The sequence below is a fragment of the Aquila chrysaetos genome, chromosome Z (genome assembly GCF_900496995.4).
Source record: "Aquila chrysaetos chrysaetos chromosome Z, bAquChr1.4, whole genome shotgun sequence".
Classification (NCBI taxonomy): Eukaryota; Metazoa; Chordata; class Aves; order Accipitriformes; family Accipitridae; genus Aquila; species Aquila chrysaetos.
The window spans coordinates 74202327-74221253 of record NC_044030.1 but is presented as its reverse complement, the minus strand read 5'-3'; the positions used below and the strand labels follow the sequence as shown (position 1 = coordinate 74221253).

The window sequence follows — 18927 nt, the reverse complement described above, 5'->3', positions numbered from 1 at the left end:
GTGTTGCTGAACAGTAGTTCCTTTAAGAACTTTAGAAGTATTTTACTTAAAAATAAAAAAAGCTCTTGTAACGTTTTAAATCTTGACAAACACCAACAGATGACAGTCCTAATGAGGCCAACATGGGAGGTATGTGTATAGTGGACCAGCAAAGGTCTGTAAAGTACAACAAAGGCTGCACTTCTGTGATATACTGTCTGGCTCTCAACACCAGTAGTCTCCAAAATCCATGCAATTCTTGGTGGACCCATACAGGACACACTATGTCTTCGCACACTATGGTTTTCTCTTAAGGTCTATGGCTACATACAAGAGAGACCTCTTGGGACTTACCTAGTCCTAGACTCCAGCATCTTTGAATTCACCCTAACAGCTTCTAAAAGAAAATTCCATGCCAGGAAAGAGAGGACACCTCGATCAAAAGAGAGGATCCCTCAATCAGGATGAAGTTAGGAGAAGATTTAAGAGAATTATTGGTGAGGTGCAGTGTAAGAAATAATGCATAAAACATTTCTTTGCCTAGTGACACCATCGTCCTTGTCCCTCACATGTACTTTTCCAGCTTCTCTGTTCTCCCTTAGGGATACAAATAAATAAATTCCTGCAAAATCAGGACAGGGAAAAGGATGGAAATCATAGGAACCATGCTACCTATAGCCCCATGCTATTCTACTACTACAACTGGCATTTCATACTCCCCTGTGAAAGAAATGCCTCATGTCTCTCTAGGCATAACAGTTCTTTCTATATGCTAATGGGGTTACAGCACTTTAAGAACCTTCCACTATTTCTGATGACCATGATGGACCTGTTTCTAAATGTAAACAAGATGCATTCCTTTGGAGCAAGGACAGAATCTCCTTATGGCTATGAAGAAAACACTGAAAAACTCTCTTAGAAGTGTCAGAAACAAGAGTAACATTTTCAGAGACATCTTGGTCACTTATGGGTCTAAGCAGTGACTTTCCAATCACCTGCTACCAATGGCAAGCTTAGGTGTTGGGGCTCTAACAGATCCATGTTCTGGCAGGATGGTTTTTTGAAGCTGACACAGGTACCTTGTTTGTTTGTGCTGCCAAGTGGAAAGAGATGGGCACCCTGCAAGAGTTGCACAGTGTCTACATTAGATAACTGTCTATCCAATAACTACACATGGAATTTATGCATATTAGCTGTGCAACTCAATACTTCCATGTGCTGAATTTGTAACTGCCTGTAGTCAAGGTCCTTAAAAAACAGGAGTCAGAGGACTTTGTCTGCACAGACACCTGGCACAGGTCTGCGAACACACTGGAAAGCCACAAATCGATGGTTGAGATCTATTAGCAAAGTAGGAGGAGGTAGTGGCAACAGTCTGACATTATGATACTCGTTGCAGAACAAGCCCCAGACACAGACTGATAGGGTGCTAAGTCCTCTTTATCCACAGGGGTCAGGAACAATTCGTTGTCTACCAGAAGACAGTGCTCCCATACTAGGCTATTCTATATGTCTGGCTAAGGGTAATTCTCTGTTCTGTTTGTTGAAGCAGATCTACCACACAGCAAAGAACATAAGGTTTCCAAGTCCAAGGAGAGGACTAAAGGGGAGAGTCATGGAACTGTCCTGGGCCAGTGGCATTTCCCTCAGAAGGGAGCACTCTTGGTCCAATCACTCACACATTGTCATACCAGCATTTTTCATTGTTTTATTTGTTATTTAGTGAGAAAATTCTTCATACGTGTAATAAAGAACTCTGCTGATCTGTCCTCACCTAAATATAACAAAGACAACTGGAGGCAAACACAGTTACAATACTTAGCAGAGAAATTAACTAGCAATGAAAGAAACGGAAGAAGAGATTTGCTTGACTTTGGTCAGCCTAGAATTTTGCTGTCTAGTCTAAATTCTCTTCGGCTCACTCTGTATTCAGTGGGAAAAGATAAATACTTCCCAGAGAGTTATTGATCTTATCCACTCTCAAAATCTGCTTAAAGATTAATTGTTCTGTTTCTCTGCACTTAGATTTACAGAGCAATTTGTTGGTAAAAATATCCAAGCTGTAACTGGTAAAATATTATCTGATAAAAGGAGCAGGTGCGGCAACTTATTCTTTATGGACTTTATGAAAATAGTATCTCTACTTGAAAGTAAAGCAATTAAGAATTTAAAAAATGCTGGAGTAAATGTCTATACTGAATTTGCAAAATGGTAGAAATACCTCTACTACCTTATACAGCATCCTTATACATCATTAACATCCTGTTAATGAAGAATTCTGTGTAAAAAATTCTTACGAAAATGTCTTGCAAACATAGGATCACTTTAGTGTTCATAACGCTTCACTTACTGCATATATCATTTGCTTTCTTTCTCAGACTCTAGCACTAAAGATAATTCTTATCTATTTCTTCATGTCTTTTACAGTGTCATGAAATATATAGCATAATCTAGGGAACTGTGTTATTTCAGTTTAACAAGAAGGAAATTGCCTGTATTAAGAAAAGAAAGAACTATCATTGATTTTTTTTTGAGACAAAACAGATAGAATTGAAGGAAATAAAATGCAGGCATACTTTCTAACTATATATTGTAATGAAGCAGTCACTGAGAACTTAGCTTCTTAACATGTATGTGGTCTTAAGGAGAGGTAATCTCTGAAACAGAGTTACATCAATAAAAAGAAGACGACTTATTCACGCACATCCTTCAAAGAAAATGAACACATGAAAATGAAAGATTTAAACAAATGCTCTTAAATATGCAGGATCTAATCTCTTGCATCCAAATGGATGTTTCTATGCTGTTATTTAAAACTGACCTCACCCTGTTCTAAACCCATGAGGTGTATTTTTCTTCCTGTTTTGGAAATGGGAGTTCCAGGGATAGGCATGTGTAAGAGGTGAATGTCTGCATGTAAAGTGGGACTTGGATACCAGTAACTGACATGTATGCAAAATTAAAACCTCGTGGCTCTAAGAATAATAGAAGAGATTAAGATAAGCAGGAAATGCTAGAAGTCATTGAAAAAGCAGTTGAAAGGGATTGTTAGAATTGCTGTCAGTAACTGGACATAAATGAAGGACAGATGCTTAAACTAAAAGGTCAAGAAAAAACAGCACCTGACACTCATATCTCAGAATCTGTTTGCTGGCTGCCATCTGAATATTTGTATCAGAAGTCTCTGCAAATCAAAATAAATATTTAACTTGTAAATCTGTGCTCCTACACTGCTTTGACATTCCCTTTCCCCTCTTTTTTTTTTCCCTAAAAGAACAAAGACTTCTTATCAATAATTCTGGAAAGGAATCAAGCTCCATCCAGAGTTTCCAAGTTAGCAGTAACTCTTTGTAAAGTCAATAGAGACTATTTAGGAATTACAGAGGGAATTTTTGATTATCTGGGAGCAATCCAGGGAGTTCTCACAGCTAACAATTTTCCCATTTCCTAAACAGAAAAAAGGTATTTGTGAGAAAATGTTGTATAAGAGTATCATGCTTTGCTTAGAGCACTGAATGCTACTGAAATGTAGTTAAACAACAATTAATAATGGGAACAAGCATTGTAAACTGCAATCTATTTGCCTAAAGGGGAAAAAAGACTTGTTTCCTTAAGGAAACAGTCACTTGTAGCTGTTACTCATACATGACTTAATTCTTGTTGAATAGTTGTTAAAAGGAAGAGTTTACAATATAAGGACAGTATGTTGCTCAGTTGCAGAGGGAAACTAATGCCATGAGCAACAACTCAAACATGCCCGCTGTAGTCCTTCTACTAGAAAATTGAATGTAATTGGCAGCTTCTGTATCCACTGTAGCAGTTTGGCACAAGCGAATTTGCCCAAGAAATGTGACTTGTCTTTTGCTAAGGTAGAAGAGCTTTTAAGTCTGACAGCTGTTTCTGCCTTGCTTTCTGCAAATGTGACCCCAGCCTTGTTGTGAGCTGTATTAACAGCTTCTAGAGAAGGATTAAGTCAGCAGCTTGCCCCTTATATCTTGTTTTAGTTGAATTCTTCCCTTTGAGGAGCCTACATCTTTGTGATGTTGAAGAAGGCTGGCAAAACCAGTGCATAAATCTTGACCTTCAAATTTCCTAATGAGGTAGTTGTTATAGCTGATCGAGAATCAGTCTTTTAAATGAAGTTAACCACTGCATAATAAATATCTTAGTAAACACATTACACTTCAAGCCGTTAGTAACTATGTAAGCACTGATGTGAATGGACTCAAATTTCACTTACTCAAGGAACACCTAGTATCTCAATACCTCTACTCATTTCTACTGAAATATACTGAAGAAACCTTTAGGTAAAGCTTGACGATATTAAAATTTCTTAACCCTCAGCCTTTTGTCAAAAGAGTATTCCACTGCTATAAAGATGTGTAGAAGCCTGATCTGGCAAAACCTTGCATTTTAACAGTAGTAAGTCAAAATACTAAAAGGAATTACTGTCTTCTACATGAAAACGGGTATCTGTAACAGATGGAAGTTATAGTCAGCGCAAAAAAAAAAGTAGTACAATTTTCATTGCTTGCAAGAAAATACCTTGAAAGGATTACAGCATTCCCAGGAAAATTTCTGCTTACCATATCCACTGCTGCTCACTTGAGTTATTTTTTCATCATCTTCATCATCACTATCACAGTTTAATGGCTCAAAAGCTATTTCTGACTCTGCATCTACTTGATTGGCATCTGGCTCTTGCTCAGCAAAGCTTCGCAATGCCACAAGGCGGTGATGTATTGCTGCATACAGGTATTCAGTGTCTTTTGAGCTTGCCTGCAGAACATAAAATGCATACAGTCCAAACTAACCAAGAAAAAACTCTGTTTTTCATAGAGAAGCTGACTGAGAAATTTTCAAAAGTAAAAAAGCATTTTGTCCTTTTTAATCAAAGCAATCCATTTAAGATTCACACTTAATAATTCATTTCAGAAAATAAATTTAAATACAAATAAGGTCACGTTTCTTTAAGTGGTCTGAGTTTTACAATATGTAGCTGTTGATTATTTTCCCTATAGTTACAAGAAACATAAGCTTAAAAATAATTTCCCCTGAAGAATGGCTCAGTTTGTACTGAGTACTTGATATTCCAGACAATTCCTGAGTATGATTCGAGAAGTAAGAAAGCACTGAAATGTTAATATATGTATTACATTTTGGTTTACAGAATAAATAAGAATTTTAAAACCTAACTACAAAAAATTATTTGTGATTATAAAATTTAAAGATACTATGAATTCTGCTGCTATTTTTGAACAGAAGATGAGCATCATCAAGAACAGTATTGAGAACTAGACAAGGCAGCATTTTGCCAGTACATAAAACCTTCAAGCAGCCATGTCCTGAGTACTGTGTTCCATTCTGGTCATCACATCTCAAGGATATAGCACAATTAAAGAAGGTAAAGAGAAGGCCACCAAAAATGATCAAGGGTGTGGTGCAGCTCCTTATGAAGAGTTGAGACACTTCAAGTTTGAAGAGAAGGATAAGAAGGGGGTATAACTAAGGTTTTCAAAATTATAAAAGTGGTGGATAAACTGAATATGGTACAGCTGTTCATCAGACCACACAATAAATGCACTAGCATACGCTTAATGAAAGCAGTAGAGGATCAGCGTAAAAGAAAGTGCTTCTTCACAGAGTTGAGTAAGAACTTATAGATTTGCTGTTTCAGGAGAGAGGGGAGATAGACAATATAAACTAAAAACAGCAGGTCAAAAATATCGTAATAAAAGTTTAAAAAAAAGAATTAGAAAAATTCAGGGGCAATCATTTCACAAAACAGATAGCAAAGGAAACAAGTAGGGGTGCATGTTCTCACATCTCTAATACAACACTTATGGACGCTGGGGGTCAATGAGGTGAACAGACCATACAAAGTGGCAATGCTTGCCTGGGCTTCCTAAAAGCACTGCATTTGGGCATTGCCAGAAGTGCCAGTAGAGTACTTCTTACATTCTTATGAAGCAGATCATCTACCAGAGGGTAACTGCATATGGTCTTCTGTAGCCCAGCTCTCCACTTCTGTGCATCATGTAGAGTAATTTCTATCTGTATCGCTTGGCAATAGGAATAAATACGTGTTGTCTGGATTGGAATGACACCTTTCAGTGTGTACAGGTGGAAAAGCATGCGAATTGGGAAGCAGCAGCAGATCAGGGGTGCCTTCTGTGCCACCCAGACTTGCAGCAGCAAACCATTCTCTCCCTACAGCCGGGCAAAGAAGAAAGCAATTCAGAGTTGTTGAGATGTCTCAACTGCAAACTGCAGTTCTCAGTGGACAAATCTGAGCTCTGAAGATAACAGGGCTTTTCAGGAAACGCAGGGTCATAAATATGAAAAAGGCAGCTATTCAGACTGATCATTTCTCTCTGTAGCTTTTTACTTATTCATTCAAAAGCCAGAGTTCCTTTGTCACTTTAATCTAGTATGAACTCTGGCTTCTGCCAAGAGGGGTGGACTCGCCTCCATACATCCTCTGACCCTTCATTTTTACCCTCTCCATTGTGCCAGTACCACCATTAGGGCAACCACAGGGTGAACAGAATCAAGCTGAAAAACGAAATTAGCAAAAACAAAAAAACCCCACCCAGATCAGTTCTCTGATCTGCCTCACTCATAGCTGTATGAACTCCAATGCCACCAAAAGCGAGGAGGGAGAAACAAGCATGGGGGAGCAGGCAGGGTCAGCCCTCTGCGCAAACCTGGGTGAGTACTGTAGGACCAACCTAATGGAGTCTTGTGGACTGCCTACTTTGCAGTCAGCATCATATGACTCTTCTCCCTCACTCATGAGAAGCCCTTTGGATAATATCCCTGAACCAAATGTATCAATCATTCATGCGACATGGGAAAAACAAATTTAAATGGCAGTTAAAAATATCTCTTGGTGCCTTGGAGGAGTGGGCTCCACTGACTACTAGACCAGCCTACTTACATGCCGAGGCTCTGACGATGCGTGCTGGGTGTCTTATGCATTGACCAATCTGCCTTCCACACTCAAGAATCCCAGTGTTAGTTTGGCTGGATACTAGCTATAGGGAAGGATACCAGCCACTTCAGTGACGACTGTAGAAGTAGCTTCCTGCAACCCTTGCCACACACATACAGCTGTCATGTACCTTGGTTTCCTAATACATGTCTTTTTTTACTGTCCAGAAGTGCCACGACAGAATTTAAGGAATGTTTACATTTACATATACCAGAAAACCTGTGCAGCACATCTGGCAATCTAGAACATTTCTAATTCTCACAGGCAGACCAGCTGTGCAGCACAGCCATAGATAAGTCAATAACTGTTTGGAAGTGACAGACTTACAGTACTTGCATATAAGGTGCATGGTGCTTTGCTTGTGTATGACATGTGACACTTCCTGGAAGTGGTGAGTTATTTTTCTTGCCCAGGAGGCTGAACCCTTCCCAGAAAGGTCTACTGGGGAAACCGGAGACATCCTTAAACTCAGGTGGATGCTCTCACTTCCTAACCTAGGGCATATGTGCTATTTATTTGCAAGTTAAGTCCACCACACTTCCATCCTCAACTTACCAGCCCTTGCTAGAGAAAACTTGGATTCCCAAGACTATTGTCTTACATAAGGTGACATTGCAAAATCTATGTTCTCCTCAACTGAGAAATGGAGGTCCTACACTGTATGGATTACTGCAAGCACTGTGTCGAGAACCATGGCAGAAAGCTGCTGCCTTGTACCAAAGTAATTTAGGAAAATGTAACTACCTGTGTAGAAAATACAGTGTTGCTTCTGTAAGAAACAGCAGTTGCTGCATATGACTTGAATGATATCCATTCCATCAGTGGTAGGTGAACCACAGTCTGGTAATGTCTGCCCTAAGGCCATATCCCATCTTCACACCTTTTTTTTGAAATACCAAGGGATGGCACTTTCTAACTCATTTCATAACAAAAGCCATGTAACAGCTAAGCTAAGCATAGCCTGACAGAGCATAAAAGGCCATTTGCTAAAACCAAAGCCTCAGCAAGTCTTCACAATCCTAGATGAAATGGGGATTTGGTTGAGGTTTTTCTCTCTTGCTTACCTGAATTAGAAATACTTGAACAGAGTGGTCCTCTTGGTCTGTTGCAGTGAAGCACAGGCTCTTTCTGTTTGCTCTTTTTATAACCATTTGATCCCAGAGTCGGGTGTTGAGAATCAGTCTCAAGCTGCCTTGATTTCGCATAACTAAAATAAGAAGGTTTATATAAGGTGTTGGAAACATCTTCATTTTTACTGCAGCAATTTTCTCTAGCAATTGTATACAACTAATATTTTCATGAGTTATTCTTTTTAATTAGGTCTAAAACCTGACATGATGAGATAACTATTTTTTAAAATAGCAAAATATATTAGTTTCTTTCAATACATCTGGCATACAAAGCAAATAATCTGCTGAAACTGTGCAATACAGTACAAAAAATGACAGCACAGTAAAAACAACATTCTAGAAGTGACTTGAAACAGTCACTTGGAAAATCCTGGAAAAGCAGAACCAAAAAAGAGGAAACAAAAAAGAGTCAGACTAGTGACTGAGCTAAAGATACACTGCAGCAGAATTACACAGAACCTAACAACATATGCAAGCGTGAGTGTGCAAACAGTGAAAAATGCCCAGTGCCTCAGTTCGTAACACAGCTAACTTTATCAGGCAATGTGAAAAAGATGGTCAGCAACTTGACTTAAATAAAACTAGCTACTCAGTTTTAAATGTTCTGAAATAAACTTATTCTGGCCAGCAATAGTACAAGTTATTTAGTGTTTTGTGTATGTGTTACTTCGTTATTTAATTCTTACTTAGCCTTGACTGCAACATTCCACATTTATTGCTGGAAGTGTCATTAAGCCTCAGGGATCCTCTGCCTCTTTCAATCCAGGTTAAAGAAAGCTTGTTAAATACAAAGAGCTTGCAGTTGATCTGGAAGAGAAATACATGATGGAAATTGCCAGCCAATGTTAATATTATTGGTTCTAAAACTTTATGTTTTCAAACCTTTTGATACGGCTTTTAATACATCCATATGCATGTATAGAAAGATATATAGATCTATCACCATTATTACTTAAAATGAAATGGCTCCCAAATGTGTGCTAAACTTTCTGCTAGTTATGGAAAACACTCAGCATGAATCCCAGTTTACTTTTTCAATTATTTCATCTTCATTAACTCTTCACCTGTGATGTCCACTACCACAGCTGAATTTGTTTCAAGTGTTCTACAATCTTATTCCCTCACTCATTAGAAACATTATGCAGACCAGGATACCAGTAGTACCACTACTAGGAGAGTACTACTCCAAAGAGAGTAAAACTTTCATGTTCTGACAAGACAGAAGATTGAATCAATGATAAAATAATGTAACTTTCAATGTTAAGGTTTTTAAAAACATATACATCATTGATATTTTCTGAGAAAATAACATTTTGAAGATGAAGAACAGCAAGGTACATCCTGGCGGGCCAGAAAGATAATTGATATTTTAGATGAACTATAAAACTAACTACTTTGACAACACATTGCTTTTTTCCAAAAAAAGTTTTGTCAAAGAAAAAAAATCATTACCCAAATCAGTTCAAATTTTGAAGTTTTAGTTACTGCTGGTACACTGTGTAGATGCTTATAAAATACAACTGTAGAATGAAGTTCTGAAGCAGTCACTTACTGAAAGGCACTATAAAATGAACAAATATAATATGAAAAAGAAAATATCAGCCTATAGAAATAATGGGTTAGCAGAGTAATATCTTAAAGAAGTGAAAATTTAAAATATAAACTGAAGTTATTTTCAGATCTGTAATAGATCTAGATGATCTTTTCAACCACAAAACTGCTCACTGCTTTATGAAATACACACCTGTAATACATTGTGTTCTGCTTCTTCTCCAGTTATAACTTCAACTTTATCTAACAGAATTTTCTCTACTGGCTTGGAAATAGAAGCAGCTGCTGATTCATTTAGTGTTGCATTCCTCAACAAAGCTGTTTCTGTAGGGGGCGGGGAAAAAAAAAAGGAAATCCTTTCTGTACAGGGAGTATTTTCAGAACAACAAAACTAGGACATAGGATGGCCTCCGACTTCAGTAAACCCTGTGGTATCTGATATTATTTAGTGCTATTAATAAGTTTTTGGCCAAAGCAGTAAATAGAAGAGAAAAAGAAAAAGGCTGGAATAATGCAAAATGTCTCACCTGTTCAGACTCATTTTGAATTGAACAGGGCTCTCTGCAGTTGCAGAGGTTTGCCCCAAGGGACAACTTGCAGAAACAAGCCCTAAATAATTAGAAGTTGATTTTCGAAATGAAACTTGTCTGTCATATTGCTGTGCAGATTAATAAATAATGAAAGACACACATCCCAGTATTCAGAATAGTAATACATATACAATGAATACTTGACAGGAACGTGAAAGGACAAGATTTGAAAGGAACATTTTTACAAAATTTTGTACTTTGCATGATCTAGATACGTTTTCCCTAGGCTTCAATTTTTTTTTTTTTCACTTGTAAGAATGTTCATACAAAGCAAGAGGATCCAATACATCCATTAGTAAAGAGGGCACAAAATTTGGCAAGAGGGCTCAAGATATGGGCCTACTTGGGATTCCCTCACAGCCTAGGTTTACGTGGCTTGCCTGGTAGAAAAGCTCACACCAGAGTCACAAACAACCCCTGAAATCTGTCTGTCTGGAAGTTTCAGTCCTACAATTAGGGTACAAATACGGCAAAGTAATTTATATGAACAGTCACAAAATACAAGCAGCAGACAGCTTAAACTGTAATTCAAAAATGCAGTCCAAAAGGCATTCACAAAGTTCACCGCGTTTTTTTTTCAAGTAATAAAAAATAATAATCTGTAATAAATAATAATAATCTGTAAAACTCCATCCTTTCCTGAGTAATTTAGATCATTCATTCTGAAGTTAGTCCAGTTCAAATGTCATAAATCAAACTGTAGCTGCTTTCTGAACACAGATTTTGGCACATACTGCCAGCGTACTAGTGACTGGATAACTTGAGAATAGATGAAAATTATTGACCACCACTTATTTGACATCCTCTAAAATACAGTGAAACATAGTAACAAAGCTAACTGTACTTGTTTGCTAAGTATACTTACTTGTTTGTGGACTGACATGAAAAGGTTCTATGTACATGGATGTTATTTCTCCATTGTATGAATCAGCTCCATTACACGGCTTGGGATGCTTTTCAGGACTCTAGAAAAAAACAGCGGAAATAAGAATTCCTATTTAAATAAAATGGCTATGTTACTTCATATCAGATAGAACATTGAATCATTTAATGCATGCTAGGCTGAAGATTAGAAAATGTAGTATCCTCAGAGTAAAAACTGACCCAGATGATACAATTTCAGTCTCTAGTGGAAGTAACTTTATTATCATAAAATCAGTACATCATTCTCCCACCAAGAAGAATGGCTTCTTTGTATGGATACTGGACTAGGATTTAAATCCAGTGAAGGACTTAGAGGTTTAAGTACCAGCTAATTTCCAGTTTAAGCACTTAAGCCCCAGAAGAATAGTTTAAAACTTTCAGATACCACAAACTTAACCTCAGAAGAATTAAGAATTGCTATGACCTTCAGTTTTTGCAGATAAAGTTCCTTAGGCATATCTAAATAAATGCTTCTGGCTCCTGACAACGCTCAGTGGTCCAACTCCTACCTTATACCTAAATCCTGGTCAGAAGTCATAACCCAGACCTATCGTTGCCAAGCTTTTTCACTGGCAGATATGCATACTGTTTTCATTCTACTTCTACTAGAAACGGAATTTCAATTCCATTTTAAATGGTGCAGTCCTCAGCTTGGGAACCACCTTTTTGTCTGAGTTTCCTTCAGGACTTGATCCATTAAGCTGTCTCACAGCACACACAACATAGTTTAACATGGATGCTATCTAGGATGGATGTTCAATTTTCCCCTCATACTAATTTCTCCCATCTCTTAACAGTTATGATGGAAATTATTAGAGCAGTATGGAGCACATTCTTTTATCTTGTATTTTAGCTGTCCCACTTTACATCGAATATAAAAAAAAACTTTTTCAGGTCAAAAAACGAGCAAAAGAGAAGTGCATACTGGTACAGGCTAGTAATTAGAGTACTTATCTAGGATGGGGAAGATAGAGATGCCTACCCCTTCTACAACAAATATTTAGTTATTTTCTCCTCAACAGTCATTGGAATCATATTTACTCACATCTTTAAGAGAACAGGATGACCTAAAAAGAATCAATCTCTGAAAAAAATTATACTCATAAGTACATTAACTTTGATAAAAAGTCTGCCAGCATTTACTGATCTTACCAAAACTCTCTCAACCATGTTTTCTCCAAACACAAAATCAGAATTGCTGCTGTTTTGTACACTTCCATCTTCAAACAACTGACTTCTGTGGGAACAAAATAACATAAGAATGTGACTTAGAACTATTTAGAACTTTGTAAAGAATACAAATAAGTTCACGCATTTACTTTACCACACCTTACATTAAAGACAAACAAAAAATGACCACTTAAGTAATCAGACAAAATCTTTTAAGAGAATCTGAGAATATTCTCTATGTAACGTTTCACTAAAGGAACAGAGTATCACACTGTATTTCATGAAGGTTACTGAGGATGTTCCTTAAAAGTGAAGAATAAGAAGCAAAACAACATGCCACCTCCTCCTCAGGGAAGTGTCTTACTCCAGAAACTTTAATGCATTACATTTCTTTCCCTGTTTCCTTTTGCTCCACCAAAAGACTACCAATGATTAACAATTATCCCTTCATGTTCTACAGCTCTCATGCCCTTCGGAATAATGTCCTCCCCAATGCCTTACAGGCACTCCTCTGTCATCCACCTAATGTCTTGGAAAGGCAGAGAAGCAGTGTATTCTAATGCACACACTTTCAATTCACATAAATACTGCAAAAATGTAAAGGCATGATAGCAGGTGGCTTATGATAAGGTATAACTAAAACAAGAAGAAAGATCTTCTTTCCATTTTTCAATGACCTGTTCCATAGATATACTTAAAATAAGAAGTGAAGAAAACTAAATACTTGCAATCCTTTGGTACTGGCCAGCTATAGATTGGGGATACATATTGAGGAGAAAATTTCATACAGTAGATAAATCACTTTACATTTAGGATCTGGAGTGTGACTGGTTCTGGCAGAAGCTACATTAAAACACTTGTCCTTCTACTCCTCTGTCCCTTTTTCCTTCTTAGTGTCTCAGGTTTTCCAGATAAAAAACATGAATTTTTTTTTGCATTGCCACCCTGAGTTTAACTACTCTCAGTTAGCCTCTTACCTCTCACGTTTTAAGAGAAGGTAGCGAATGTATGAATAGTAACATATTCACAACTTGTAAAAAGTGTATTACTTGTGGATTACATTCAAGGATATTCTAATGTAAGTACAGTTGTGATTTGACCTGCTAATTACACAGCCACTTTAAATTTGACAGGACCCACTTTTTAGAAAAGTCACTAGGAAGTCCTTGTAAACTTCTTTGTGTGGAAGTCGTTCTTGCTGCTGGTTTGGGGGGGGGGAGGTTTTGTTAGTTTTGGTTTTTTTTTAAAAAAGACTTATAGGTTGTTCATGCAGTGTGCCCAGGTGGCCAAGAAGGCCAACGGCATCCTGGCCTGTATCAGAAACAGTATGGCCAGCAGGAGCAGGGAGGTGGTTGTTCCCCTGTACTCGGCACTGGTGAGGCCGCACCTCGAGTCCTGTGTTCAGTTTTGGGCCCCTCACTACGGGAAAGACATGGAGGTGCTGGAGCGTGTCCAGAGAAGGGCAACCAAGCTGGTGAAGGGTCTAGAGAATGAGTCTTATGAGGAGCGGCTGAGGGAGCTGGGGCTGTTTAGTCTGGAGAAAAGGAGGCTGAGGGGAGACCTTATCGCTCTCTACAACTGCCTGAAAGGAGGCTGTAGTGCAGTGAGTGCTGGTCTCTTCTGTCAGATGGCTGGAGGTAGGACAAGAGGAAATGGCCTCAATTTGCACCAGGGGAGGTTTAGATTGGTATTAGGAAAAATTTCCTTACTGAAAGAGTTGTCTGACATTGGAATAGGCTGCCCAGGGAAGTGGTTGAGTCACCATCCGTGGAGGTGTTCAAAAAGCGAGTAGATGGGGTACTTCAGGACATGGTTTAGTGGGCATGGTTCATAGTTGGACTCGATGATCTTGAAGGTCTTTTCCAACCTAAATGATTCTATGATTCTATGCTTTCTGTAGAGCTTAATCACTGCATCTCTTGCTGGCCACAAGGCAAAACCATCCAAGTTCTTGTCTCTTCCTCTTCCAGAAGGATGACTTGGCAGGAAGACAATCTGATGTTCTGTCACAAACTGCATACTTCAGCACCACCTATCTGCTCTTCCAGATCATTTATCACCCTTGGGAGGGCTTAACAGCACATACGTCATGCAGAAGATATTCCCATCAAGAAGCTGGGTTTGTTGCCAGAACTTTGGCGATTGCCTCTAAAACTTAGTTTCTGTGTTCACAACTACAGTGTGCTTGAAAACTCTTCACAAAGGATGAAGGAATTCCCAAGGACAAGCTATCTCCATTTTACACTTAAAGAAAAAAATATTCCTTAACATTCTCATGCTGGATGTGTTGCTAAGACTAAGAGCAAATAAGAAAGAGAAATCAGAAAATCCATCCCTTTTCAGCCTTGAAGCCTTCCATACATGTTTTGGGCATGAACAGGAAATCTAAAGTGTGTTTAAACTAATGAGTTTCTTATCCTTAAGAAAACTGCCCACTAAAATTGACTGAATTGTGATCAATTTGCATCCTGAAATTTTGTCTGCTGCTTCTAGGCTGCTCCGGTAGCAACTTGGGAAGGATAGCACTCTGGGAGAACTAAAAACCAGAAACTAGAGGTTTGTCTCAAAAGAAATAATGTGGGAAATGGATTTTGATTATTTTTGGAAATGTAAGGAAAAAGTAATTGGTGCAGGATCTTTCTTCTTCCGGACAGTTAATTGGAAGTGCCAGCCTTAAAGTTGTATTAAAACCTCAATACCCTTATGTTGCTGCAGGGCAAGAACAAAGTGTGCCCGGGATGACATTGCCATGGAGATTCAAAACAGAGGCACTGAATTCAGGGAATGACCACTAACAAGGAAGAACAGGAGAAGGAAAAATGTGGATAAGATACTGGAAAGGGACTACGGAAAGGGAGTAGATCCAGGTACTGTCCTCAGAGTGTCCAGAAGGATCTGAGTAGCTGCCAGTTCCAGTGCCGGCCTTGAACCCTGGCAGTTTTCCAAGCAAATCCTTGTGCAGAGCTGAATACATGACCAGAAGCCTGAGTTTTTCCAGCATTATATTTCTGTCACTTACGACATAATCTTCTTTCCAAGTTTTTAATCAGACTTAAGAAACTGCAAATTTCTTCTTTTCAGTTCATTACTACAGCCCGTTCAGGAAACGGAACTGTTGGTGGTTTCCTGGGACGTGGACAGCTGCAGCAACTGCAGAGGGCTAACAAACCATTTTCATTCATCTCTCTACAGAATCGTGTCACATAGAGAAGAGGTGGAAGAGGAGGGAAAGCAAGAGGAATGTTTGCAGGCAGCAGCAATCCCTGCTGTTGAGTGTGTCTGCATTTTATTTTGTAAATAAACACTAGTTACATCTCGACTGATAATTAAAAACAAACTGAAAAAATTCTTTTCTTAGCAATGAGCAGGTCTGGTGACAATGTTCACTACTGTTTAGCATGTATACGGAGTTTATAATAAAGTTGTTTGTTTGAATACTTATTGTCAAGTTACCTATGAGAAAACAGCTATGCCCAAAAGACTCTGCTGAAGTATTTTAAAGCATCAGTCACTTAATACAGATCGGAAGAACGGCACTTACACCCCCTGCAATCTCAGAAGAGCAGTAACCACCTGGTTGTATTTAAATTAGTATTCAACCTGCCAAATAAACCAACATTTACCACAACTGCGATATGCAGAATTAATGAGGCATGAATACCCCAAGCAGATAAGCAATTTCCTTTTTAAAAAAGGAAAATAAATACCATAAGCACTTTAAAGTCTTGTAACTTGTCAGCGCTCAAACACTGCATTGCATTTCTGTGTCCATCTACTTCACAAGAGAAAGCCACTCACCTATCTTTTCCTAGATATTGTGCAGCTGACAGAAGGTAAATAGATTTGAGTACCGAGAGCAACTAATTTGAAGTCAGTACCACCTTCCCTTTAGCTTCTCCAGTATATGCATTACCATCATTTTGAATCTGCTAAAATTCCAGCATGCTCTGTAGGCTTCCATGTTGTTCTCACAGGGCATCATCACTGTGATAGACAGCATTAACTGTGATAGAAAAGGACAGGCTGGCTCTTCCAAAATTACAGTGAGCATCTGCCCTCTAATGATGCTCTTCTTGTTGATAAAGATTAAGAAGCTAAGTTCTCTGTGCATCCCTTACTTCCTCAGAACCCCAGCACTGTGCATCCCAAATGCTGTGTACAGGAAGCTTTATCTGTGGCCCATCCAGCCCTGAAGGAGACTGGACTGGACTCCTTTGCAGTTAACACGTTCTCTGCCCTCTTTGGGTGGGAGGGGGAAAGGAGGCAACATCACAGATGTGCTATCTGTGGCCCTAGCCATTTTAAAATGTCATTCTCTCATCACAACTGATCTCAGCTGTATTCCTGATGCTCACAACTTCCAGGCAAACAACCCTCATCAACCATCAGCAAGCAGTATTAACACCCACAAGATAACCTGCTGGCTAACCATAGACCTAACATTCTCATGAGCCAGTCTCCAGAGAGAGGCAATAGCCCGCTTCTGCGCCGGTATGAGCTCTTTCAGTCAGAGGCAAGGGCATGAGGCAACATCCTAGCCCAAGGAAGTCAGCTTCCTCATGCAGAAATTCAAGTCTGTTCTGGTCAACCCATGTCTGCACAAAGATGCCACCCTACCATAATCATCACAGCCAGCTGTTCAGCCCAGAAACTCTAGCGTGTGCACAGAAGTAGAAGATAAGTTGCAGCATTCACCTTGTCTTCCAGATCAGTGCTGTATGGTCATCTTCATGTCTTCTGTGTCCAATATGCTCATATATTTTTGTAATTACTGAGTTTCTCTGCATCTGTTGATGAGATGCAGCAGCTATGCAATCAGAATAGAGCTCTCCAAAGGGACACAAAGATGACTGTAAACATTCAAAACTGGGACATATTTTGAACCGCCAAAGCTGCAAGACATGGCAAACCAATATAGTTTCTGGCTTGGGGGTTGCTAATGAGAAACAAACTGTCCCACAGAGATTAATTTCCAGCAGGAGTCCATTTCTTACAGCGTACAGAGCTCAAGTCAGTACCCACAAATCCTGGCACTACACACAAACACCAGTGAGCACTGTGTGGGTGTAGATACCGTGGGCTTAGTACCATGTTAGACATGTAGGACAAAAGGGCACGCCATAGGCCAAGTGACAAAATGGTGTAGGAATATAATAAATAAAAACTTACTGTGTTGTTTTAGAGCTAGAAAGATTCATGGTAGTAGATGACCTCACTGCTGTTTTGGAACTTACTGAATTCTCAGCTGAGGAATAAGACCTGTCTTCAGATAGCTAGGAATGATAAAACCAGATGAATTAATTAGACCAAGCTTATTTTCTGCTATAAACAGGTCTGCTAGAAGTCCGGAGTCACTGAGGTATATATATGTATATGCGGTAGTTGGCTGTGCTTCCTCCAGCTGTGTACTAAGCCAGCGCCCTTAATCAAAATGCCAAAATGTTTCTTTCTAAATAAACAAAATCCAAAAAATCCCCAAAGCTGATTTGCCCACAGAACCCTGATATCTGAAAGTTGAGACAGCCTGCATAGAAGAGATGTTTTTTCAAACACAGTCAGCATGAGTTTCACGGTTCACACCATGTCAGTGATCCGTCAATTCCACTGAAACTGGTATGGGAACTTTCTTGAAAATCAGGCAGTGGAATAATTAACTGCTTTAAGACAGCACTGGTTTTTTTTATTTGAGCTGCAAACATACATTAGCCAGTAAAACTACTTTTCTTTTTACCTGAACATATGCTTCTTTCTTAGTCACTAGAGATACTACAGGATTTTCAGGACAGGTCAGGGCTTGTGGGGGTTGTAAAATGGCAGGTCTAATGACATTCCGCAATTGACTTTGTGACAAGGATCCTTGCAAAATACAAAGACAAAATATTTAAACAGAGACTTTTTCTTCACATCTAATTCATACCTATGTGTCTTGCCTCTTTCAACTGAAAGCTTCAAAGCGTATTTAAATAGCATTTATTGTTGTTTACTTGCTACATATTCTGAAAAATTGTAATCCATTCTAAAATGCACAACTCTGCAGTGACACCAACCCCATTATCCTATCAGAATAAAAAGATAATGTGTTATATAAAAAAATATAGTTGTTTATATGTATAATATATTTGTATTTATGTATTTAAATACGTGTTTATATTTATACTTATATTTACTGTTTTGTGTTAGATCTGTCTTCTGGTATTTCAAATTTAATCCTGCACCTGCAGACGCCAAGACAGTTCTTCACTACCTTCTCCAGGAGCAGAGTTATTCAGTTAGGAATGTGGAATTTCACTATTCAAGGTTACATTCAGTCCACTCAGGAATTGAATAGTCAGAGCAGAGGCTCAAAACAGAGCTCATAGGATATTTACACTGTCAAACAAATAACTTATGAATGTCACAAAGATTCTTAGCCTATCACTCAGCATAGAGAAGAGTTGTCATTTTTATGTCTTCTTGATCTGTTAAGAATGCCTTTGTGGAAGTACAGTGAATAACTATTGCAATGACAGTTACCTTCTTTTGTACTTCTGATCAAGTCAGGGTTTCTTTGAAGAAGAGCTGAGGTCATGAATATGTTATTCTTCTTTAC

General features: G+C 38.6%; 1 protein-coding gene across 1 annotated transcript in view; it reads right to left on the bottom strand.

The window, feature by feature from the left end:
* Window positions 1-18927, bottom strand: part of RANBP3L (RAN binding protein 3 like) — a 35581-nt gene that overhangs the window by 3462 nt on the left and 13192 nt on the right. The window contains exons 6-14 of the mRNA XM_030004719.2: window positions 18852-18926; window positions 18070-18194; window positions 17508-17611; window positions 12321-12405; window positions 11110-11209; window positions 9848-9978; window positions 8790-8910; window positions 8038-8180; window positions 4566-4758 (exon numbers count right to left, since the gene is read on the bottom strand). Coding sequence (XP_029860579.1) covers window positions 4566-4758; window positions 8038-8180; window positions 8790-8910; window positions 9848-9978; window positions 11110-11209; window positions 12321-12405; window positions 17508-17611; window positions 18070-18194; window positions 18852-18926 — 1077 coding nt within the window. The remainder of the gene's footprint in view (window positions 1-4565; window positions 4759-8037; window positions 8181-8789; window positions 8911-9847; window positions 9979-11109; window positions 11210-12320; window positions 12406-17507; window positions 17612-18069; window positions 18195-18851; window position 18927) is intronic.